Genomic DNA, 26,965 nt, shown 5'->3' on the forward strand with positions numbered 1-26,965 from the left:
TGCAATACATCCTTTGATTTCTTGACTGATGCTTCCACGAGTGTTGATAATGGATCCAAGCAAAATAAAATCTTTGACAACTTCCATCTTTTCTTCATTTATCATGCATAGCCTTAATTACTAGAAAAGTTATATATCTCTTCAACATTAGTCATTTACAATATCTCTTAAACGATTTCCCCAATAATGTCTCCTTCCTAGTTTTCTATCATGGACTGAGTGTTTTTCTTACCCATTTTTGATCTTATTATAAACTCTGTGTTTCATAAAGGCACTATTTTATTTCTGTAAACATTTGCTATATGAATTAAAAATGATTAATATTTTCTCTTCATTGTTGTTGTTCTTCTTAGTAACTCATAGCACAGCAGAACGAAACACTGCCAGACCCTGGGCTAACCTCAATAATGTTGCCACACTTGAGCTCACTGATGCTGCCACTTGGCCAATCCATCTCATTGGGGGTCTTCCTCTTTTTCTCTGACCCTCCGCCTTACCAAACATGGTATCTTTCTCCAGTGACTGCTCCCTTCTGACAATATGTCCAAAGTATAAGAGACGAAGTTTGTCAGTCCTGACCTCCAAGGAGCACTCTGGCTGTACTTCTTCCAACACAGATCTGTTGGTTCTTTTGGCAGCCCGTGGCACTTTCAATATTCTCCTCCAACACCATAACGCAAAAGCATCAATTCTTCTACAGTCTTCCTTATTCACTGTCCAACTTTCGCACGCATATGAGGTTATTGAAAATACCATAGATAGGGTCAGGTGCACGTTGTCTTCAAGCTCACATATTTGCTCGTCAACACTTTAAAAAGGTCTTGTGCAGCAGATTTGCCTAATGCAATATGTTGTTTGATTTCTTGACTGTTGCTTCCATGAGTGTTGATAGTTGATCCAAGAAGAATGAAGTCCTTGACAACTTCAATCTTTTCTCTGTTGATAAGAATGTTGTTTATTGGTCTAGTGGTGAGGATTTTTGTTTTCTTTACACTGAGATGAATCCATACTGAAGGCTGTGCTTTTTGATCTTCATCAGTAAGTATTTTAAGTCCTCTTCACTTTCAGCAAGCAAGGTTGTATCATCTGCATATCGCAGGTTGTTAATGAGTCTTTCTCCAATCCTGATGTCATGTTTTTCTTCATATAACCCAGCTTCTTGGATTATTTACTCAGCATACAGGTTGAATAAGTATGGTGAAAGAATACAACCCTGTCACGTACCTTTCCTAATTTTTCTCTTGATAGTTATCATTAATATCCCACAAAGAGTTTAAACTTGACTGTCATCTACTCCGGTACCTACCTGAGAGTTTGAGCGAGAATCTTCATTTTTGGTCTTCTGTGGTACCGTTGAGCCTACATTAAAAGAAAAGAAAAAAGCTACAATGTCAGCTGTATAGACCATACAGTATTGGAGAAAAACTGGGGGCAAAAAGTAGATTCTGGAATTCAATGCCAGACTCCCCATGTATTGTTATGTAATCTTAACCTGGTACAGTCCTCTCAGGGTTTGCTATTTTTTAAAACAAATTAATTAATTAATAAAAATAATTTGTTTAACTTAATTTTAAAGTTAAACTCTATTATCCAGTTCTGTTTAAAAATCTACATGATTCTGTCTGGCATTTCTCTAATGAACCTATTGCTATTTACCAAAAAATATAAAAAATCATCTCTATGACAGATTATCCCTGTAAGATTAACTAACATAAATTACCATTTAAAAATAATTTTTCTTTCTACTTTATGAAATATGGTAATATGGATTGCTACGCAGCTTTATCCTATTATTTGGTTTTATTTTAAATAGGACACGATGCAATCAAAAACTCCATTACTTACTTAAAACATTGGAACTGGAGGTGGGATGGTCCTCTACAAATTCCACAAAATTAAGGGGGAAAATCCCAGTTTTGTCTCGAAGTTCACCTCTGGCCCATTCCTCATTCACATACTCTTTAAGAATAATAATTTCTCCCTCTGAGAAACTTAACTCGTCCTTCTGGTCACCAATATATTCAAACCGAGCAACACATTTTGAGTCTCTGAACAAAGTAGAACACATTTGTTGTTTAAAGTACAAAGCAATTCATTTTCAGAATACTTTAAAAACCTTCATTTGCCGTTTCAACAAGCATTCTAGATATAATTTAAAGTTTTCCATGAAAAAGAATAAGCTACACTTCTAAACAATCATCTTTACTTTTGAAATAGGAAGCTGTCCACCTCAGAAATGTGAAAAGTCCAGGACATGGAATTCATGTAGATTCCATCTAAGCAGCTGGAGGCCAGTTTACACAGCCATGTCCTTCAATCACCTTTACTGCAGCCCAGAGTCTCCCATTTCTACATTTTTGTATCCTTAGGTCAGAACAACCCATGGCCCTCCTGATGATAAATGCACTGAGTTTAGAAGTGCTGACCCTGAGAATCTCAAGGCAGGAAATCAAACTACTACGGCAAAATGCAACAGGTATTAGCCCGGTACAAAAGAAGATGCTCAATATATGTTGAATCAATCAGTGAATGGAGTATATAGATAAATGACTTTCAGAAAACTAGGGGAAGGTAGGAAGAAAGCAAATTTGGCATATCATTTCATACCACTTAATCTTATGCCTAATACGGTTTCTTTTAAAAATGATTTTTGTATCCCCTTTAAAAAGGATTCATTTCCGAGAACAAGAATGATCCTTAAATGATCTGCAATTCTGACTGAAAATAAGATAAAAGCAGAGATAAAACTGTGTGTCTGGAAGGCATGATTTAATACCCAACCTTCGATTTGAGGAACACAGGCTTTAGAAAGGAGGTTTCAATAGCAACAGGCTAAGGAGAAGCAAGTGCCTGAAGAGAAAAGATTGGTCTTGGCTCCAATCAAATTCTGATTTAAGTCAGGTCAATGGATGAATGGCTGTGAAAGCCCACTTTAAATTCAACCTGCTGACACAGTAAATACTGCTTTAAAATAGGAGAAAAATTGAACCTCAAGTAGAACCCAAGTGTTTTGGCATTGCAAGTTTTCTTATTTGGGATAACCTTTGCATTTATTTTCTAAAGTCCTCTGGGAGCATCTCCTTATGTCTGATCTATTCAAAGACAGGTTTACAGTCTTCAGCAGGTTGTTGTTGTTGTTGTTAAGTGCCTTCGAGTCGGTTCCGACCCATAGCGACCCTGTACAGGGTTTCCGAGGGTGTAAATCTTTACGGGAGTAGAAAGCCTCATCTTTCTCCCGCGGAGCGGCTGCATTGTATTAATTTGTTCATTTAACTATAATATAAAGTTTCATTGTGGCAGTGTTTTAAATCACAAAGGAGTTACAATGATACATCAAATGGTATATAAATTCACTGAAAGGGCCTTAGATATAAAGACAGACCACTGTAACTTAACTCCTCCTTTGTTTTCTCTTAGTTTCTCTTGAAAAAACAACAAAATACAAAATGCCTACCAGTTTCTACAGAGTTTGTTTCAATAAGGCTTAAACATTTGTCCATGGCGAAGTTCCTGACCTTTCTACAAACTACTTGCTAAAACAACACAGGTTGTTTTTAAGTGTCATTGAGTCAGTTCCAACTCATAGTGATCCTGTATATGGTTTCCGAGGAACACTGAGCACCTGGTGGGTTTGAACTGCTGATCTTGCAGTTAGCAGTCCAGGGCTTATCCTACAGTGCCACATCAGGAGTCCTGATCAACATCCAATCAATGATGTTAGGGATTGCATTGTGCCCCATTAAGTTATGTGTTGAAGTCCTGAATCCTCTAACTATGGATGAGGTCCTACTTGGAAATAGGATTTTGTTGGTTATGTTAATGAGATCATATAAATGTAGGGTGCATCCTAAGCCAATTGCTCCTAAGTTTAAAAAGGAGTATATTCGTAGCAGATGCCTGGGCTATAGAAGCTGGGACAAGAATCTTCTCTAGAGTACATAGATAAGCCTTCCCTTTTAGTCAGGGCCCTGAATTCAGACTCTTAGCCTCCTAAAATGTGAGAAAGTAAAATTTTGTCTTCTAAAGCCACTCTTGTGTGGCATTTCTGTTACAGTATCCCTGGGACTCTAAGACAGATGACAAAGCCATCTCTGCTCAAACTGAGGCCAGACTGTGGGAAGCATCTGGATGGACCCCACTGCGCTGCTCTCTGTACGTCTTGCATGGATAAAGAGAACTTACGCTTACGTCAGCATCTACCAGCGTGGTGCATTTCCATCAGAATTTTAATCCTCTAACACTTTTTAAACAAGCAAACTTGCCCTCATAATTAAAAAGACACACTGAGAAGCTGAATAATCACATATTTAAAAGAGCGCAAGCTTGGTCATTTTTTTTTAAATGATGTAAATACTTGCTGTTATGGGTTGAACTGTATTCCCACCCCTCAAATATGTATAATAAATATGCCTGGTTATAATCCCATTTGGGAACGGGTTGTCTTTCTTATGTTAATGAGGTAGGATTAGTGTAGGGGTGACTTACAGCAATCTCTTTTGAGATATAACAAGAGATTAAATAAGTAAGTGAAAGAAGCAGAGATGGGGAAAGAGAAATGTCAAGCAACATGAAGAACACCCTGAAGCTCGAAGAGACAAAGAAAAAGGTTTGGCAATCTGCTCTTAAAATATCAGCCATTGAAAACTCAATGGAGTACAGTTTTGCTCTCACACACATGAGGTAGACAGGAGTTAGAGCTGACGCAATATCCTCCCCAGAGTGACAAGAGAATACCTTTTCCTATTGTCAGCATCCCGAATTCAGACTTGTACACTCCTAAATTGTGAGAAAATAAATTTGTGTGTTTTTTTTAATGTTTGGTGTTTTCTTTTAAAAATCATCTACTTGTGGTATTTCTGTTACAGCAGTACTAGATAACTAAGACACATGCCTCCTTCACATTTTGTAGGAAAAAACACAAATAAAACTTACTTGACACAATGAGATGAAACCGGTCCTCTTTTCCCATTTCCTCCTTCTGGAATATCAATCTAAGAAAGACAAAAATCAAGGGGACAATGATATTTTTTCAGTTTTATAGGATTTATATTAAGATTTAATTTTAGGTAATAAGGAAATCCCTGAGTGGTATAAATGCATGCTCAACTGCTAATCTAAGGTGGGTGGTCTGAGTCCACCAGAGGCACAGCAGAAGAAAGGTGTGACAATTGAGACTCCCCGCAAAACCAGTCACTGAAAACTCTGTAGTGCGCAATTTCACTTTGACCCACATGAGGTAGCCAGGAGTTAGAGTTGACACTATGTCAACTGTTGTAATAGTAAAAGCATCGCTGAAATCAACATGGTAACCTGATAAAGTGGTACCACCTGTGCAAAGAGTCTTACCAGGAATTCTGGTTTTGAAAAAAATTGTAGCTTGTGGTGCTTCCTTCTCCTCATGTTGCCAATCAACCCTTCTTTCATTTGTTGCAACAAGCACACCCATAGTATCCAGTTCTTGATGGAGCTTTCTTTATCCCATGTCTTCCAAATTGAAAAGTTCAAACGCAAACAGCTTAAGATAGCAACTAGGCCCGGGTTTCTGTGTTAAGGACTACCACACCTACTCAAGTACTGGAGGAATGCTGCAATACTTCCTGGACCCCAAAGTAAAACATTTTACTAAAATCTAATTTTCTCCATATTCATAACTCTTAAATTTGTAACTCCAAAACAACTATTTGATTTATATAATATCTCCTTTACAAGGTTCAGCAAGTTTCTTGTTGCTAAGCGCTGTTGAGTCGGTCCCGACTCGTACCAACCCTGTCTAGGATTTCTGAGGAGCAGCTGGTTGGTTTGAACCGCCAACCTTGTGGTTCAAACTGACCTTGTGGTCCAGTGCATTATCTTGCAGTACCACACAACAAGTTTGGCTGTATAAAATATTTGACCTTGATGCATGCAGTCTGAAAACTACTTAGGTTTCATGTTCAACAAAGCAATGTCCTCTTGATGAATTCTAAAAGTTCAAAGTTTTAAAACAATTATTTTAAACTTGCGGGCTTAGAAATAACACTTAGACCAATACTGTGGCAAATTCAGTGTGATTGATTTTAGTGTGGTAATTGTGCTTTTAACAGTGCTGCTACATTGGGCAGAAGAAAAATGAGGAAGAGTGTTAAAACTAACATTATTCTTAATATTAATTTAAAGAGTATGGTTGGATTTCTCAAAAAAAAAAAAAAAAAATTTTTAAAGACCACCATTTTTTATAATCCCAGAGACTCAAACTCATTTATATTTGAAAAATAGAGGTAGCACTGTTAAACTTGTTTTCTAAGCTCCTGATGTAATGGCAAATTATTTGCTTTTTCTCCCAAATAAGCTATTAATGCTCAACACTGTAAGCTGGTTTTACTGATATTTCCCAGTCTCAATAAATGATATCAGGAACTGAGTCATACTCCTGTTGATATAAATGTTTAAGTGGCAGTCTGATTTTATCCCCATATTTCATAGCCACCTGGGCTAAGTATTTGCTGATCCCTCTTACTGGTCGGCTTTCACAAGTCAGGTGCTGATCATGTATAAAATTCTGATACTTTAATATAATGCTCCCCACTCAAATAGGAAATAATTTGTAAAAACGTCTTTAATGGACTACCAGTTCTAATAAAAGTTCTTGAGTATTTTCAAATACGTACGTATTTATAGATGGAAATGGGGATAGAATGGATGGAAGAAACCAAAAATAAACTGCACTCCAAAGCAAATGAGAAGTGGTACCGTAACCTCAGTTTCTTAAATGAAAATTTATTGTGTTAGTTGCTGCCAAGTCAGTCCCAATTCATGGTGACTTTATGTACAAGAAAATGAAACACTGCCTAGTCTTGTGTCATCTTAACAATTGTTGTCATGTTGCAACCACTGTGTCAGTCCATCTAGTTGAGGGTCTTCCTCTTTTCACTGACCTATACTTTATCTCAACGACTAGGCTACAAGGAACTCTGGTCGTGTAGTGGTTACGAATCAGGCTGCGAACCACAAGGTCAGCAGTTCGAAACTACCAGCTGCTCCGTGGGAGAAAGATGAGGCTTTCTGCTCCTGTAAAGATTTACAGCCCTGGAAATCCTGTACAGGGTCGCTATGAGTCGGAACCGACTCCACGGCACTTAACAACAACAACGTACTTTATCTTGGTGTGGCACTGTGTGTTAATGTGCCAGACTGCAAAGCTGTTTGAACTGCAACGACGGAAGTTCAAGCTCACCAGCTGCTCCTCGGAAACCCTATACAGGGTCACTATGGGTTGGAATCGACTCGACGGCACTTAACAACAACATACTTTATCAAGCATGATGTCCTTCTTCAAAGGACTTTCTACTGATAATACGTCCAAAGGATACGAGACCACGTACAAATTAGGAGTCCTGGTGTGGTGCTGTAGGATAAGCACTGGACTGCTAACCTAAAGGTCTGTGGTTCAAACCCACCAGCTGCTTCTTGGAAACTCTACATAAGGTTGCTATGAGCTCTGGTAGCGTAGTGGTTATGAATCAGGCTACTAACCTCAAGGTCGGCAGTTCGAAACTACCAGCAGTTTCGCGGGAGAAAGATGAGGTGCTCTGCTCCCATAAAGATTTACAGCCTCAGAAATCCCATGCAGGGTCACTATGAGTTGGAACCAACTCCTCGGTACTTAGCAACAACAACAATGAACCAGAACCGACTTGGCGGCACATAACAACAATTCATTTTATGAAGTGTTATAAAAAAATATATTATAAAGGGACTTCAAAAAGCTCATAGAAAAAAATTTCAATTCCATTGTTTCATGAACTATCTGAAACTCTTTCTTATCCTTTAGTGCCTGAAATCCTTCCAAGAATAGTTGCTCACCAAAAGACTTTGTGGTGGGATTTCAACTTGGGATTTTAGACAGCATTTAGAAATTAAGTTTTCATACTCCATAATACAATAATTAACCATTACCTATTTGACCAAGCCTTTTTTTTTCAGTGTTTTCATCAGATGTACCAAAGAGAGAACTAGAATCCAAGTATCTAGATTTCTGATTATTTTTTCCAACCTGCAAATCACATAGAACCCACTTTCCTCTTTCACTGAGTATACGACAAATTAAAACAAACACAACTCACAATTACTTTGACGTAGTTAGCAGGAAATAGACCAGTCTGGTTTCTACATTTCCCTCTGTACCAATCTGTATCTATTTTTTCCAGAAGATAAACAATGTCTCCAGAAACGAGGTTCAAATCATTGACTTGCTCTGCAATAAAAAATTGTAATTATGTATGATGAATTATCTTGCGTATTTGATTAGCGATTTGATTAGAACAGAGCACAAATTAGCGATTAGCTCTTTGCACTGAAGCACAGTATGTTCGACTGATTCTGAGAACAGATTATGCTAATCCAATTGATTTTTTAAAAATTACTATTCTTTTTGGGATGTATTTCTATGACCTCTCATTTTAAAGACCAACTTAGGTATATTTACCATGCTCTGATTCATGAGAAATGGTCAAAATAAAAATATTATGTTAGCCAATGATTCCTACTGTGCCAACATAAACCCCTTGCTGCCAGTTTTACTGAATACACACTGAATAATTGAAAGGGCTTTATAAACATGGTATAATATTCATATAATTATTATCATTCATGCTTAGAAATCATTTCAATTTGAAAATATTAACTGAGGGAGTATGTACTATAGCCCTTTAGCAAGTAAATTTACTTACACTAAAATAAAAATCAGTCTACCAAGTAGATACGCTTTTTTTAAAAAAAGAAATTATTAATAACTCAGGAGATGATTTATTAAAGTTAATGATTACAAAAACAAATTTATATTTTGATTTCATAGGTAGGAGCTGCGATATGGATATAAGTTTTACAAATCTTAGGACACAAGAACTTATTAAATCAGAATGAAATTTCAATGCAGTTGCTAATTGGTACCCACAGTTTTGAAAGATTTCAAAAGCCTAACTGGTGGGCAATTTATTTGTAAGGGAAAACATTCTCTCTCTCTCCAAGTTTCAAAGGTAAGGGTTTACAACTAAGCTCTCTGGAATGTTGGGCGTAATCAACACTTAAAGAAGACTGATGGCTAATGTGACCACCCCAGTTTCAGACTCTGTGGGCACAGAAATGAAAACCCATGGCCTTGAGAGGGCAACTCAGGGAGGATGCATGTTTCTGGATCTCAAGCTTCTACTATTGTTTTATTTATGTCCTTACCTGCTTGGAAATCATGAAGAACAACAGCATAAGGAGCACTACTGTCAACAGGCTTCTGAGAATGGCTTGGATCCTTAGGGGGGAAACAGGGCTGTGAATAAAGTGTGCAGGATGGATGCTGGATTTATTATTCACTCTGAGACCAACTTTTTTCATTAGAATCCTCTTAACAGGATTATATTAGGAGTACAAAATGCAAACCTCACAGTTGAACCAAATAAGGAAATCATTATCAAGTTGAGAAGGAATATATCCTTGCCAAGGGAGGACAGAACTAAGTCTCAGCTCTCAACATCCCTAGCAATGTTTTTTAAATGAGAGAGTAAAACAAAAAGGACTTGTTCAGTCTTTTTCTTTCTCCCTTTCTAATAGTACCTTGGTGTAGTGCTGTAGGATAAACAAGGTCAGTAGTTCAAACCCACTAGCTGCTACTTGGAAACCCTATATAGGGTAGCCAAGAGTCAGAACCAATTTGATGGCACTTAGCAACAATCAAGTGTATCTTGAGGACTCCTGGCACTGTAGGATAAGCACTGGAATGCTAACCACAAGGTTAGAGATTCAAACCCACCAGCTGCTCCTAGGAACCTTATACAGGGTCACTATGACTCAGAACAATCTTGGCATTGCATAGCAGCAGCCACCATCTACCTTGAAGCAGTGGTTTCTGATCTCTCTCAATTACAAGAGTAATGTTTTCTTTAAACTGTGACCAGGACTAAGGCTGGAGGACAAAGCCTTAAAAATTGTATCACTGTTAGGATGGGAAAAGAAAAGCTTTTGCTTTTCATAATGAAAGGAGCTCATGCGTTTCTACAAAAGCATAATTCACAAAGTAAAATCCATTTTAATTTATTACTACTTAACTAAGTGCTTTCTCTAATTTGAAAACAATGCTAACTCCCAAGCCTGGCCTGGGCTTTCTATTTAACCTGAATAGTTTATTCATTGGTAATTCTAAGAAAATTCAATATTCTGTACCCATTTAGCCAATTGCCTAGACTGGCTAGAGGAAAGGGTAAATTTGAAAACCATGGCTATTGTTAGTGTATCTGTATAAAGCGACAAGCTTATCCACAACACCATCACCGCCATCAAGACTGATTGTAGGAGAGCATTATTTGAAGTTGCAATTTAAAACTCACTGACGCTGGGAAATTGTAAAATAAACGTAAGCTGATTTTTGTGCATTCCATGTCCCTTCATCTCTTTTAATGACTTTGTCCCTTTGTCCTCTGCCCTCTCAACTGACCAAACCTCATGAGGATGATGGCACATTTTTTCATTTCCATCTGCAGTACCTTTTTGGTCAGGATGTTTTCTGGATCAATTTTTTCAACCAAAATGCATCTGTTGAGGTACACACTCAGTGTTGTTAGGTGCCGTCAAATTGGTTCCGACTCATAGCAACCCTACTCACAGCAGAACAAAACACTGCCCGTTCCTCTGCAGTTGCAGATACGTTTGAGCCCATTGCTGCTGTCACTGTGCCAAACCATCTTACAGAGGATCTTCCTCTTTTTCACTGACCATCCACTTTACCTAGCATGATGTCTTTCTCCAGGGATTGGCCCCTCCTGAAAATATGTCTGAAGCATGAGTGAAAAAGTTTCCCCATCTTTGCTTCAAAGGAACATTCTGGCTGTACATCTTCCACCACAGATCTATTTGTACTTTTAGCAGTCCATGGTACTTTTAATATTCTTCTCCAACACCATAACTCAAATGCATCAATTTTTTAACAGTCTTCGTTGTTCACTGTCCAATTTTCACTTGCATATGAGGCTATTGGAAATACCATGGTTTGAATCAGGTATACCTTAGTCCTCAAATTGACATATTTTCTCTTCAACACTTTAAAGAAGTCTTGTGTAGCAGATTTGCCTAATGCAATACAGCACTTGATTTGATTTCTTGAAGGCTACTTCCATTAGCGTTGACTATGGATCCAAGTGAAATGAAGTCTTCGATAACTTCAATCTTTTCTCCATTTATCATGTCATTTATTGCTACAGTGGTGAGAATTTTTATTTTCTTTACATAGAGGTGCAATCTATACAGAATGTTGTGGTCTTTGATTTTCATCAGTAGGTGTTTTAAGTCTTCTTCGCTTTCAGCAAGCAATGTTGTAACATTTGCATATCACAGTTGTTAATGAGTCTTCCTCCAATCCTAATGCCACGTTCTTCATCATATAATCCAGCTTCTCGGATTATTTGCTCAGCATACATACTGAATTAGTGAAAGAATACAACCATGGTACATACCTTCACTGATTTTAAACAATTCTGTATCCACTTGTTCTGTTCTAAGGACTCCCTCTTGGTCTATGTTCAGGTTCCTCAAGAGCAAAATCAAGTTTTCAGAATAATCATTCTTTGCAATGTTATGCATAGCTTGTCATGATGCACACAATAATAAGCCTTTGTATAGTCAATAAAACACAAGTAAAATTTTTCTGGTATAATCTGCTTTTAGCCAAGATCCATCTGATCTCAACAATGATATCCCTTGTTCCACATCCTCATCAGAATATGGCATGAGTGTCCAGTAGGTCTCTGCTACTGTACTGTTGCAGCCATTTAAAAATTATCTTCAGCAAAATTTTACTTGCATGTGATATTACTGATATTTCTCAATGATTTCCACATTCCGCTAAGTCATCTTGAATGGGAACAATTATGGATCGCTTCCAATTGATGGGCCAGGTCTTCAAAATTTCTTGGCATAGATGAGTAAGTATCTCTGGTGCTACTTCAATTTGTTGAAATAGTTTAATTTGTATTTTGTCAATTCCTGGAGCACTGTTTTTTTACCAGTACTTTCAGTGCAGCTTGGACTTCTTCCTCCAGTACCACTGATTCTTGATTATATGCTATTTCTTGAAATGGTTGAATATCGACCATCATTTCATTTTTTTTTTTTTTAAGGTTTTATTATGAATTGAGTGAAAGTTTACAGGGCAGATCATCAGTTTTACTTTCAACAAATCATATGCTTTGTTTCATTACAATGATTATAATTCCCTCCATATACCATTAGTTAACAGTATTTCTCTCTATTCATTTTAGCATTTTTAAAACAAAACAAAACAAAACAAAAAAAACCACTCAGGCATATATAATAATTTAAACCACCAAAGGGCACCTTCTGCAAGTCTGCCTCCTGGCTGCCAGCTCTCAGTCCCTCTCTTTCCATGAATCTAGAGTCCTCAGTTGCTCCCTCTCTCCTTGTCCCCATCTCTGGTGTCGATGCTTCTCTGGATAAGGTCCCACAATCCACTTGTGCTCTTCTCCCTTGATGATGCTAGGGTCCTCTGCTTCTGGACTTTAAGATTAACTACTCCCCTGGTTTTGTTACAAAACTTCTACTTTTACAATTGTGACAGCTGCAATTAGTCATGATAACAATGACTTATTATAGAATCATAAGAATCTTAACGGCATCTCTTTTTACCAAACCCATCTAGATAAGATGAAAACTATTCAGTAGGGACTCTATCTTCCCCCCACACACTCTTAAACTCCCTCTTGAAACCCTATAAGCCAGTTACTTTGTGCTTTTATCGCCCCCTCAATTTAGGTAGCCAGTGTCTAAACTGCCTGTCCCTAACTACTCAGTAGGGAGCTCTGGTAGTGTAGTGGTTACGAAATGGGTTGTGAACCTTAAGGCTAGCAGTTCGAAACTACCAGCCGCTCTGCAGGGAAAAGATGAGGCATTCTGCTCCCGTAAAGATTTACAGCCTCAGAAACCCTGTACAGAGTCACTATGAATGGGAACAGACTCGACGGCACTTAACAACAACAACAACAACTACCCAGTATGCAGAGGGGATAGCATTGATACTTGATGTGAAGACTCCTTCCCTCTCTGCTGGTATTTTGAGCTACTGCTTCTTCCATGAGTATAGGTCAAGTTCATCAAATTGACCTTTATCAAAAATTGTTTTCTAGTACAGTTCTAAGGAGCACTGGTTAAATATAGTGGTTATGAATAGGACTGCTAATCTCATGGTCAGCAGTTTGAAACTACCAGCTGTTGTGCGGGAGAAAGATGAGGTTTTGTGCTCCCATAAAGATTTTACAGTCTTGGAAACCCTATGCAGGGTCGCTATGAGTCGGAACTGACTCCATGGCACATAACAACAACAACAACAACAACAGTAGAGTTCTGATTATCAAGCCATCGAGAGTAGGTCAGATGGGTACTATCTGTGACCATTTCTTTTTGATACAGTGACTCTATATATCTTCCATTTTATTTTGATGCTTTCTGCAACATTCAATACTTTGCCCATTATTGCAAGTCAAAGCTTGAATTTTTTCTTCAGTACTCTCAGCTTGAGAAATGTTGAGCATGTTTTTCCTTTTTGGGTTTGTGACTCCAGATCTTTGCACATTTCATTTTAATATTTGACTTTGTCTTATTGAGCTGCTAATTGAAATTTTCTGTTCAGTTCTTTTACTTTCTAATTTCTTCCATTCACTTTATAATCTCTATTCTGGAGAGCAAGTTTCAAAGTCTCTTTGGACATCCATTTTGGTCTTTTCTTTCTTTCCTGTATTTTTAATGATCCTTTGCTTTTTTCCTCTAGTCTGTTCTTGATGTCATCCCCACAACTTTTCTGGTCTTTGGTTATTATATTACATCAGGTTACATAAACTGAATTTTTTGTTTTTAATTTTTTATTGTGACTTGAGTGAAAGTTTACTGACATCATTTGTTTTGCATTCAACCGATCATATACTTTGTTTCATCCCAATGATTGCAATCCCCTCCACATAACAACAATGATTCCACTTCCTTCCTGCAGTTCTTATTGCCATTCCACCCTCCTTCCCATCCCTTCTCAACTCTGTCCTTAGTATATGTCTCCTTTTTGATCTTGAATGATTGACCATTTCACAGTGAGCATACCTTACTAGTGTTGTTGTCCCGCTATGTACTAATCTACTGCTTGGCTGAAAACTGAGTTCCATGCTAGACCTGAAGAGTGGCCAAGGGCCACAGCCTTGTGTCCTCCAGTCTCTTTCTGACCAGTAAGCCTGTATTTTCTTTTAAAATTATTTAGAGTCCTGGTAGCATAGTGGGTTACACGTTGAGCTGCTAACCACAAAGCCAGCAATTCAAATCCGTCAGTTGCTCCTTGGGAGAAAGAAGAGGCTATCTGTTCCTGTTAAAATTTACAGCCTTGAAAAATCTACACAGGGTCACTATGAGTTGGAATCGGTTCCATGGCACTTAGTCATGAACACCAATATATTCACAGAGTTGTGAAAACATCAACACAACTTAAGTTTAGAATGTTTTCATCCTTCTCTAAAGAAACCTTGCTCCCATCAGCAGTCATTCCCTGTCTCTAGCACTAGTCTACAGCGCCACACCAGGAATCCTCATTAAGTAGGAAGCAGTGAGATGCTGTTTATGGTGACAGAATATTTGGTAGTGATTATTGCGGGGGATTGCACATGACAAATATAATTCATGTTACTATAGCGTACATGTGGAAAAAACCGCATTAGTAAAAGTATCATATGTGTGTATATTTACAATAATAATAATTAAAAAGTTTAGAGAAATGAAGTAACTACTTAAAGTGGTAGAAGATGAACTCAAACCCAGCTCAAGGAGATCCAAGTTTGTGCTCGTAACCATGCACAAGACAACAATCTCCTATTGTCCCCATCCCCTGACAAATGTAAACTCAACTGATACTGCTTAGTATTCTCTGTTTACTATGAAAGGCAAAATATAACACAGTTTTAGGAATCTTTATCTTAAAACTGGGCTTTTAAAGTAGGTTGGTTGGTACAAGCATTAAGTTGGTAACCTAGAGGTAGTCAGTTCGAATACACTCAGTGGTGCTGTGGAAGAAAAGCCTGGTAAAGACCTTTTATAAAGACTACATCCAAGAAAATTCTACGGAGCAGTTCTATTCTGTCACATCTGAGTCATCACGAGCCAGGGGCTAACTTGATTACACCTGACAACAACAAATTTAAAACTACAACAAAAATCCCCCAACTTTCAGATAAGTTTCATTGTTTTCTAAAAAACGTTAACAATAGCCAACATCCCAGATGCCTAACAGAAACTTAACCTCAGTATCACCAGTTGGCCATCAAGAAGCCTTGGAAGCATAATGGTTTACACGTTGGGCTGCTAACTGAAAGGTCAGGAGTTCAAATCCACCAGCTGCTTCTTGGGAGACAGATAAGGCCTTCTGCTCCCATAAAGATGTATAGCCTCTGAAGTCCTATACAGGGTCACTGTGAGTCAAAATTGACTTGATAACACTTAACAATAACAACAAGTCTATATATGGCATCCTGGTGTGACGCTGTGGGTTAATGCACCAGACTACAAAGTTGTTTTAACTGTAAGATCGGTGGTTCAAGCTAATCAGCTGCTCCTTGGAAACCCTATACAGGTTCACTATGGGTCTGAACCAACTTGATGGCACTTAACAATAACAAAAAGTCACTGTAAAATAAGCACAGCACTGCTAACCACAAGGTCGGCAGTTCAAACACAACAGCCACTCTATGAGAGAAAGATGAAGCTTTCTGCTCCCATAAAGATTTACAGCCTCAGAAACGCTGTAAGTTGTTAACAGACCTTAGAGCACACAACAGCAGCAGCAGTTGGCCAGTAGAGGTCAACTCTCTGCAAATCAATAGTCTAACGTGAGTAAGGTAATGTTTAAGGTGGAAAAAGCTTAGGATTGTTCTCAAAGTATAACTTCTAATATTTTTAGTTTCTATTTTGCACAAAGGAAAGCCTTTCAGCAGTCTGCCTCCCACGTTAACTTATCAGTGTGTTTTGGGAAAGAAAGGTCAGCTAAGACAGATGGACAATGCTATATCAAAACACCGAGAAAATGAGAAAAAGAAGGAATTTTCCTGGGTGAACTAAAGTTAGAATTTTCAGTATTTCAGGCCCAAGTAGCATTAATGACTTATCTTCTCTACTCTCCAAAATACCAATTTTCAGTTTTTTTCGCTAACTTCCAAAGAAAAATTTCCTTAAGGAGAAAGACTGTATGTTCTAGATTATGAAAACTTGGATGATAAGCAAACCAGATTATTTTATTGCAGTTACATGATGGTTGAGTGTTTTTCTTCATGTTTGCTACATTCATTAATATGGAAAAAGATAAGACTTTCTGCTCCTGCAAAGATTTAAAGCCACTGAAACCCTAAACAGGGTCACTATTGAGTCAGAAGTGACTTAGCAACAACAGAAACATTCACTAACAGGTAATGAACATTTAAGTGGCTACCTTAGAAAGCTTTTAAAAAGATATATCTCGACAAATGGCATTTTTCTGGATAAACAAATGATCTTCCACAAGGCCCAAATTGTGACTTGCATTTGTTAGATTACATTTCATTTCATTATTTCATGAGCTATAATCAGAGAAATTAGGTCTACACCAAGTTTAAATCTTAAACGGATATGTTTTTCACATTAGACTTGGCAATTATAGGACTCCCTTTAAAAATAATTATTCATTCTGCTAGGAAACGAACTCTGGAACTTGGGTAAACATGTTTACATTACTTAAAAAATAAACATTTCACAGTTGAAAATTAAATGACTGAGTGCCTGGTTGCTTATCAGCATGATATGAAGAAGGCAAAACACAAGACAGTCACTCTGCATGTCAAAGTGATTAGTATAGCAGTGGCAAGTCTCTTAGAAGTCATTTATTTGCAAATGGAATAAAATGCAACTGTAATTTTTATTCTGGTGAAAATAAATGTGCTAATAAAAACCCGAGGATGAGATACAATGAATAGTCCTATGAAATGTGATGTCATGTGTGATCTGAGGGCTGTACCATATTAATTCCTTACTTTGGGTCTTTTTTGAAGATGTTCATCAAGTGGGGTGATAATCTTCAGTGGAGACAGGTGAACTTTGCCAGTATCGTCTCCCTTTTGGCATTCCAAGTAATTATTTTCAGTCTGCTCCAGCATCACAAGAACATCCCCACGCTGTAAGGTACAATACCACTCTCTGAAGCAATTATTATTTAATAAAACATTATTACTTCCCCCACCCCGACACACACACAAGCACTTTTTCATTTTTGGAGCCTAAAGCATTTAATAATGTGTAATAGAAATAAGAAAGGCCAGCCATTTTTTACATAAGTCAGTTAGGAAAGAGGCCCACTTTACCTTACGAGAGAGTTTGCTGGAGTTTTCTGAGACAACGTCTTCATTGGCAATTCCATGAGGCACAGACAGCTTAAACATAAATCAGTAAAAGGATTATTCACAATCAAATAACTTCCTTGTGAATTGCTGATCATTGGGGATTTGGTATGTAGCCTTCAAATGCAACTCTCTTTTGGGGATTCCTCATGCTCTAGAACTGTGGGGCCTGCCATTGGGAATGGATATTCAAAGGTCACAGATATGAGAGGTAACTTGGCAGCAAGCTCTCTTCATTAACCACAGCTGGGAATCTCCATTCTATTGGCAGGGCCTATCAAGTCCTGCTAACCACTGGAAGGCTACATGCTCAGCACTTGGCCTCAGTCTGTCAAGGTACATCTTTCATTCAGTGTTCTTGACTGCTGCTTTTTAAAGGCTGGCAGGAAATTGAAGCCGTCCTTGTAGTGTTTGACTGACTTGCATTTACCATGAATCTTACCTTCTCCTAGAGTCTCTCTGGTACCAAGCATTTAATTAACCCCCTGGCCCCTGCCACTTCTTGGTCTACTCAGCTCATTTTGACTTTAGCATTTTTCTTATATATCTGCATCCTACTCTGACTAAGGGAGTCCTGGTGTGGTGTTATAGGATAAACACTGGACTGTTAACCACAAAGTCAACGGTTCAAACCTAAAAGCCTCCTTGGGTTACTATGAGTCGGAACCGACTTGAGGGCACTTGACAACAACAATAATCCAGTACAGGTGGCTCGGTTCCTTGCCTTGGTGGGTTTCAGGTGACCAGTGCAGGTTGGAAGACCACGCAATCTAAGACACATACCCAGGAAATATGATCAGATAAGCTCATTCCCAACAAGAAAAGGGAGGCTGCCTGGGCCCACGGATCACCCAAGAACACAGATGAGGAGTGCAGGGTGTGGCCCTTTCAGACTGTGTTGGGTGGTACTGCTTCCCAACAACTTGGTGATAGTCCCCAGGGTCCCATTGTACCCAGATTCCAGGCTAGCTTTATCCTTTTGAGGCTAGCAATTTAAAGGTAGGGTTGGGTGCTGTCCAGTGGTTTTTTGACTCAGCAGTTCCATGGTGCAGAATCATTCAGTGGTTCATTCTGTTGTGCACAGAGTGGTTATGAGTCAGAGCTGACACAGTGACACCTAACAACAACAACAAGTAACCCCATGTGACAGAGCAGAACTACTCTATAGTGTAACCTTTAGGAGCAGATTCCCAGGTCTTTCTCCCATGGAGCTATTCAACTTCTGGGTGGGTTCAAACCACCAATGTTTTGGATAGTAGTTGAGGGCTTACCCACCACAGCTCCTTAACATTAGGGGAGTCATGGAAAACATGAGAATACCACTTGAAATACACCAGCATTTCACTAGTTTCTTAAATGTTTTACAAACAGAGATTATACAAACAACTATGCTAAGAGCAGTCAGTGAAATCTGTTCCCCCTGAATATGGTTCTGAACATGGTGCCTGGCTCGTCTGTTGTACACAACACACAATAGCTACTGTTTTTATGACCTTTGTTACTTATCCCAGAAAGTGCCCCTGCATATTAGCTTCAAAATTTTATCTTCAAAATTTTAACTGTTTATATGAGTATGAATATATATGAACATCACTGCCTATCTATCCATACCCTTTGTTATGGATTGAATTATGTGTCTCAAAAGTTCTATGTTGAAATCCTAACCTTTGTGCCAGTGGTAAGAATTCCATTTGGGAATGATTGCCTTTTTATGTTAATGAGGAAGGATTAATTTCTTCTCAGATATAAAAGGGATTAAACCAGCAAGCAAAGACAGAAAAGGATAGATGCCCTGAAACATGGCGCTCACCAGTGGTAAAGGAAGAGGGACCTCTCCCAGAGCCAAGAGAAAGGCTTCTCCTAAGTCAGCACCTTGAATTCACACTTTTTGCCTCCTAACTTGTGAGAAAATAAGTTCCTGCTTGTTAAAGACACCCATTTATGGAATGTCTGAGATAGGAGCACTAGATATAACTAGGATACCCTTGTCTAAGGAAGATAAACAAACAACAAACCTAAATGGCTTAAAGTGAAAACCACATCTAAGATTAATCACAGAAATGTAGAACAACATAAAATTATTAATTATAACTTTTGTAAAGAGCTACTTTGCCATATAGTTATTTAAATAGCATATAAAAAGGAGAAATTCGACAACATGGAGGACTAAGCAGATATACTACATAGACCCTGAACAACAAAGATACAATAAACCAAATCAAACACAAAAGATGAAAATTCCAGTACCCTGAACATCAGAATAAAGATTAAAATAATGGATGGAGTGTTTGCTGGGAGGAGAGGCTGAGCAGGAATGGTCAGAGAGGGAGGCTGACTGGTGAATGGCTGGCAGATTCTACTTGACCATCTTGTGAGCAACTGTGGCAGCAGAGGGAGGTCTGGCAGAGCAGATTCACATGGGTGACAGAACAGGTGTAATTTTTCCAGTTTCCCCACACTCTTCTGGTGACCAGAAGTGTGGCTAGCTCCAACCCTTACCCACGCCCAGCAAAGACCCTGTTCTTTGGGAGTTTGGAGCCATGTGGTAAGGAGTCATGCCAGTGTGAGGTGGGAACCAGCTATGCTACTTTGGTGCGTGAATTCAGGCGGGTTCGTTTTCAGACCTACAGAACCACTAGATGCATATTTAACCAGTCATGCTGTCCCTAGCTGTGGTCCTAGCAGATACTGAAACTAGCTCCATCAAAGGCCTCTACAAACTACTTCTGGACTGAGTGCCCTAAACATTGAGGCCAATAGGAACTCCATCTAGGGCCAGAAACTCTGTGGTCACATCCTTTCCACAACCATCTCATGACTCCTAGATTTTCAGGAGCCCAGATAGATATTTTCCCCCTCTGGATCCAATAACTGCACTATTTGTTTCTACAAATCTGACAATCCCACAATGCCTTGAGAAAACAGACAATATTAGTTCACATGAAGAAAAAATATAGAATGGATCAAACAAACAACAAAAATGAAGAGTCAGAACATATTTCTGAGGAAGAAAAAGTAACGGAACTAACAGAAAAAGAATCTAAAGGAATGTTAATTAGGTACCTTAAAAAGGATCGATAGATTGAGGAAAGCAAGAAGAACACAATAAAAATTGAAGAAGAATTCAGGAAAACACTACAAGAACAGACAAAATAGGGATGGAGCTGAGAGTGAAGCATCCAGCTGATATGAAGGGAGGGGAGATGCACAAGAACACCCAAACTTGCAGATAGTACCCATGTGAACTAGCCTTGATGGCTTGATACAACCACAGGAATATAAAAAAGAAAACTTTTTGATAAAGGAAATGAAGATAAATTACTACAACTTTATGAACTTGACCTATACTCATGGAAGTAGTAGCTCAAAATACCAAGAGACAGGGAAGGAGTCTTCACATCAAATATCAATGCTATCTCCTCTGTAAACAGGGTAGATAGAGACAGGCAACTTAGACACTGGCTACCTAAAATGAGGGGGCAATAAAGGCATAAAGTGCCTGGCTTACAAGGTTTCAAGAGGGAGTTTAGTTTAAGTGTGTGCGTGGGGGAAGATAGAGTTTCCACTGAATAGTTTTCATCTTGTCTAGATGGGTCTGGTAAAAAGAGATGGGGATAAGATTCTTATGATTCAATAGTGAGTAACTGTTATCATGACTAACTGCGACTGTTACAATTGTAAAGGTAGAAGTTTTGTAAGAAAAACAGGGGAGCAGTTAATCCTATAGTCCGGAAACAGAGGACCCTAGAACCATCAAGGGAGAAGAGCACAAGCGGAATTCAGGACCTTATCCAGAGAAGCAGCATCACCAGACATGGAGGCAGAGATGGGGACACAGAGAGAGGGAGCAGCTGAGGACTCTAGATTCATGGGAAGAGGGGGACTGAGATGACAGCCAGGGGGCAGACTTGCAGAAGGTGCCCTTTGGTGGTGTAAATTATTATATGCCTGAGTGTTTTTTTGTTTTAAAAAGCTAAAATGAATAGAGAGAAATACTGTTAACTAATGGTACATGGAGGGGATTATAATCATTGTAATGAAACAAAGTATATGATTTGTTGAATGTAAAACTGATCTGCCCTGTAAACTTTCACTCAATTCACAATAAAAACCTAAGGAGACAAAAACAAAAACAGACAAAATAAATGCAAATTTTGAAACAGTAGAAAATTTGCAATTAGAAACCCAGAAGATTAATATTAAAATCTCAGACATGGAAAATACATTGAAAGGGCAAAGGAGTAGATGCAAAGCAATGGAAACCAGAATTAGTGAGCTTAAAGATAAATCTCTCAATACTAGTATGGTAAAAGAGCAATCAGAAAAAAAAGAATGAAAAAATCTGAAGAAATCCTAAGAGTTACGTGGGACATCATGAAGAACAACTTATGGTAGATCAGAATTCCAGAACAGGAAGAGACAAGCACAGAGAATGTTGTTGAAGAGTTGTTCCCTAACATCATGAAACACTAGAAGATTAGCATACAAGAAGCTGAACGAACCACAAACAGGACAGATCCCAGAAGAAAGTCACCAAGACATATCATAATAAAACTTTTCAAAATCAAAGACAAGGAAAGAGTCCTCAGAGAAGCTCAGGAAAAACAAAAAGTTACCTACAAAGGAGAACGAGAAGACTAAGCACTAATTTCTCAACAGAGACTAAGAGGCAAGAAGGCAGTGGGATGACATATACAAAACTCTGAAAGAAAAAATTGCCAACCAAGAATCAAATACCCAGCAAGAATGTCCCTCAAATACAATGGTGAAACTGGGACAGTTCCAGATAAACAAATTAAAGGAATTTGTAATTACCAGACCGACTTTACAAAAAATGCTAAATGGTATTCTTTTACTGAGAACCAACAGTAGACAACAACCTGAGATTACCATACATGACAAAACCACACACAATCAATACAGATATAGACATATTTAAAGTAAAACAAATCTTTAAAACTGACAATAGGGAATCAGAGAGAACAATGTATAATGAAGTCAACTACAAAGCTAAAAGAGGGTATACTGTAGCTACAGAACTTCCAAATGGCAAAGAAGTCAATTAAATTTCAAGATAAAATAGAGTGTTGTAAGCAGGGGAAAAAAGTAACAGATTACAACAGGGTAACTTCAAAAACAAAAAACAAAAAAAAAAACACCTGCATATCAAAATAAAAAAAGAGTTACAAAGGCAAGCAAATCAGATTAACCTCTGACTTCTCATCAGAAATCATGCAGGCGAGGCAATGGGGAGACATTACAACCCTAAAAGAAAAAAAACTGCCAACCAAGAATAATCTATCCAGCAAAACTGTCAATCAAATATGATGGTGCAATCAAAATATTCCGGGATAAACAGAATCTAAGAGATTTTGTCAAAGCCAATCCAGTGCTTCAAAACATCCTAAAGGGAGTTCTTTGGAATGGAAACCAACAAAAACAGACAACAACCAGAGATTGACAGACATGTGAACACCACCTGTAAATCATTTGACAAATAGCGGAGTTCAGAACAGAACAAAATTACAACAACGAATTCAGAGGACCTGTGGGGCTAATCAAAGATCAAAATATCAACAATGTCAAAAGGAAAAACATAGGAACAGCGAACCAGGTGGTGAGGAGATCAGGTAGATTGCAGGATACAATAGACTGTCTTAAATGCAGGGAAATGTTAAGAGGCTATAGGGTAACCCCAAAGAAAATTAATACTTCACAACTTACCATCAAAATAAAAAAAGAAGAAAATATGAAAGATTTAGTAAACATTAATACAACTGAGATGAAAATGAAAGGAAACACACAAACTAAATGAACTCAATACAAAAAATCATGTGGAACAAAGAATCCAGCAACACCACACACACACACACACACACACACACACACAAAAAAAAAAAAAACACCCCACAGAGAAAAATGACAATAATGTATTCATTGTTGTTGTTGTTGTTGTTGTTGTTGTTAAGTGCCATGGAGTAGGTTCCGACTCATAGTGACCCTGCACAGGGTTTCCGAGGCTATAAATCTTTACAGGAGCAGAATGCCTCATCTTTCTCCCTCAGAACCGCTGGTAGTTTCGAACTGCTGACCTTACAGTTCACAGCCCAATTCATGTAGTTAAGTGCTATCGAGTAAATTTCAAATCATATAGACCCTGTATAGACAGGGTTTCTGAGAAGTAGCTGGTGAGCTTGGACCACCAACCTTGCGGTTCAAACCAACTTTGCAGTCCAGCACATTAACCCACAGTGCCACACCAGGACTTCAATGAATTCATACCTATTGATAACTACTGAATGTAAATGGATTAAATGTACCAGTCAAGAGATAAAAGGAGCAGAATAGATAAGCAAACATGATCTTTCAATATGCTGTCTATGAGACGTATCAAAAAGATGGAGACATCCTAAATGCCCATCAACAGAAGAACAGTTAAACATAGAATGGAATACTACGTAACATTTAAGAATAATGATGAAACTGGGAAATACCTAATAACATAGGTAAACCCAGAGAACATTATGCAGAGTGAAGTTAATCAATTAAAAAAGGACAAATACTGTATGAGACCAATGTTGTAAAAAGTTAAGAAAGGATTTTTTTGATAAAAGAAACAATCTATGATGGTTATGGCATGGGGCAGGAAGAAGGGAAAATTCATGGCTAGAGGGCAGACACATGTAAACATGGGTGACAGGAAAGACAATATACAACAAGAAGAAGGTTAGCAGAAGAAGGTAGTAGGAAACACAGGGAGGAATGCAATAGTTAAAGTGAATAGAAACAAATGCTGTTAATTGTTGGTAAATGGAGGGAAGCTAATATATGATTCGTTGAATGAAAAACAGATGATCTGCTATGTAAATCTTCACTAAATTCCAAATAAACAGCTTTAAAAAAACCAAAAACAAAAGTGTTTGATTGCCTGGTTAGGGGTTAGGGGTTAGGGGCAGAAGTATAAACAGATTTGTCCTCAGTTTTACTCGTTCAAATTTTACCAGATTAACCTGACCCAAAGTAGAGAGCATATAAACTCTATTTTTCAAATGTGGAAAAAGTAGACAAAGCTTTAAGATCATATGATGAAAGGGAAAAAAACCCACTGAAGGAGAACAAAATTAATATCCCAGCTATCTAAATTATTGATGAAAACTCTAAATGGCAACTATTAAATGGACCATGGTAATTTGGCCCAAGAAAGGCGGAAGTGAGGAAAAACCATCCATCTTAAATAAGAATTTTCTACTTCGTTTTAAATTTTACTCAGTGGCAAGGGAGCAATAGGAAAATTTAGTATCTGTCAGAGTTACTCCCATTAAAATAATTTTCTGGATCAGATTTCTTAGAGTTCCTATGTGGTCAAGCCAGACAGTAGTTTAGAATCCCTGTCTGCCCTGTTTCCTTTCCCTGTGTTTCTCCGAATAATGAAAGCCTACATTAAATACATAGGTTTGATTATGGCCTACTTATTGGACACCCCTTAGAATAAGATTTTGCCACTTATGTGGCAATTCCATATTTGTTTCATCATCTTTGTATAATTTACAGTGACATCTTTTATATGCTTTAGAATAAACCTCTTGATTGTATTTTTACAGTTAAACTTACCATGTATTTCTTGTAGAGAGGGTGTCCTGGTTTGGGGCGAGGGGGTAGCACCGGTTCTTGATTTTTTAAGACTTGACTCTTGGCTTTTGGAAGGCCACATGCCAAGTTACTTTGTTTTTTCTGAAGATCCATGTCAGAAGAGGACCGATTAAGAGGCAGATTTTTACATGTTGTTCTAGCTGCAGAAAGCTTCGGGGGAGGTGGTCTCTCAGGGGGTCCCTTGGGAGGAGGTTGCCGAGCTGGTATGACTTTTCCATTTACAGGTCTGAGAGTCAATACAGGATCCACCAGTCAGTTTTGTCTGTTATTCACACACACAAATATATATACACACACCTTTCTGCTACTGTAGCAGAATTTTCTGAAACACACTGAGTATGCTATTTTTAAGCAAACGACTGCAGCATTAAACATTATATTATTAGAAGAAATGCCATCATGTTCCAGTTTCCTCTTATCTTGCACTAGAGATTCATTAGTTCAAGACAAACAAGCATTTATTATCATGAGCTCTCGAAGGTGCCATTTACTCTTAACCACACCATGACTAGGTCAGGAAATAAAGTACTTACTAGTAAAGGCTGAGATGAAAGATGTATAGGACATAAGGTCTTGTGCATGATTAGAAAAGGCACATCAAAACCCTCTAATATTCATGTTATGGAAGTTATTATTAAAACCCGAATTTAGATTAATATAAAGAAAGCTAGTTCTAAAGACGGAACAGAACAACTGTTACTCTCAAAGCCTTTTTCTTAATCCCTATGATTAAAAAAAAAAAGGTACACTAAAGTAACTACTGATAACAACACAACCTTTTGTTCAACTACATTGGGAACTCACAAGTACAAGTCACCTCCAAGTTCATAAGGAAGGCCTGTCTCCTATAACAGGGCAGGAGGTGTGTGCATGTGTGTAGATATTTCAGAAGTGGAGTTGTTTTAGTTCTCTTGTTGGTTTGTTTTAGAAAAAGTAATATAGTTCCATCCTTGGGTAGTATAAATGGTTAACATGCACAGTTGCTAACCAATAGATTGAAGGCTCGAGTCCACTCAGAGATGCCTCAGAAAAAAGACCTGGTGATCTACTACAGAAAAATCAGTCACCGAAACATTGAATGGAGCCCATACAATTCTGACATGGAATCGACTTGATGGCAACTGGAATACAGATGAGTGTTTGTGATCTGTGAGTTTCTAGACTGTGTTAAAAGGAAAAGGACGCAGAGATCCCCGTGACCTGTTGTCAGGAGCAGACCAGAGGTTAGTAGCCTGGGAAAATTTATCAATTTAATATCTCTCATCTATAAGATCGACAGGTTTTGTGAGAGAAAAGAGAGTCAGGTCTCTGACACATCATTTTCTATGTTTCACTAATTTACTTACCTTGGTGGAAGCCTGGGGGGCCCTCGCACAGAACCTCCTGCTTGACCAGCGTGATCGGACTCCTGCAAACAGTGAAGAGTATTTCTGAGTGAAGGTTACTCTGAAACAACAGCTTGTCAAGCTGCATTTGGACAACTTTTTGGCTGAATCTTTAAATGGACAGTAGCTGAGTAGGCAAAGTAGAACTGATTCCTAGAGTCTTCACGTCTTTCGGGCACAGATTACCAGGCCTACTTTCTAAGGCACATCTAAGTGGGTTTGAACTGTAAACCTCTTGGCTAGTAAAGGAGTGCTTAACCATTATAGTCAAGAAAACCCTATGGAGCAGTTCTGTAACTACGTTGATGATGCTTCCTGGCCTGGTCCCACTATTCCTCTAAGGAATCGGTAGACGCACACAAAAGAAGCCACTGGGACAGAGATATGAACAAGCAAAGAGGTTTATTAAAGCACAGATGTTCTCATAAAGATGAGAATGGGCTACTAATGAGGAGAGTCCTGAGTAGACTCTCGGTATCATTTTTTGTAGTTTTTCAT

At 38.2% G+C, this 26,965-nt stretch overlaps 1 protein-coding gene across 3 annotated transcripts in view; it reads right to left on the reverse strand.

Moving 5' to 3' along the window:
- SH3D19 (SH3 domain containing 19) overlaps positions 1-26,965 on the reverse strand; it is a 75,573-nt gene that overhangs the window by 10,913 nt on the left and 37,695 nt on the right. For 2 of the 3 annotated variants that reach the window (XM_006870879.1, XM_006870880.1), the window contains 8 exons: positions 26,429-26,490; positions 25,044-25,308; positions 17,070-17,210; positions 9,211-9,283; positions 8,103-8,233; positions 4,933-4,991; positions 1,846-2,048; positions 1,307-1,359 (listed from right to left, as the gene is read on the reverse strand). In XM_006870879.1, coding sequence (XP_006870941.1) covers positions 1,307-1,359; positions 1,846-2,048; positions 4,933-4,991; positions 8,103-8,233; positions 9,211-9,283; positions 17,070-17,210; positions 25,044-25,308; positions 26,429-26,490 — 987 coding nt within the window. Of the gene's footprint in view, positions 1-1,306; positions 1,360-1,845; positions 2,049-4,932; positions 4,992-8,102; positions 8,234-9,210; positions 9,284-17,069; positions 17,211-17,396; positions 17,466-25,043; positions 25,309-26,428; positions 26,491-26,965 lie in introns of all 3 variants that reach the window. The other variant, XM_006870878.1, reaches the window with a different exon arrangement.

This window comes from Chrysochloris asiatica, unplaced genomic scaffold, assembly GCF_000296735.1.
Source record: "Chrysochloris asiatica unplaced genomic scaffold, ChrAsi1.0 scaffold00155, whole genome shotgun sequence".
NCBI lineage: Eukaryota > Metazoa > Chordata > Mammalia > Afrosoricida > Chrysochloridae > Chrysochloris > Chrysochloris asiatica.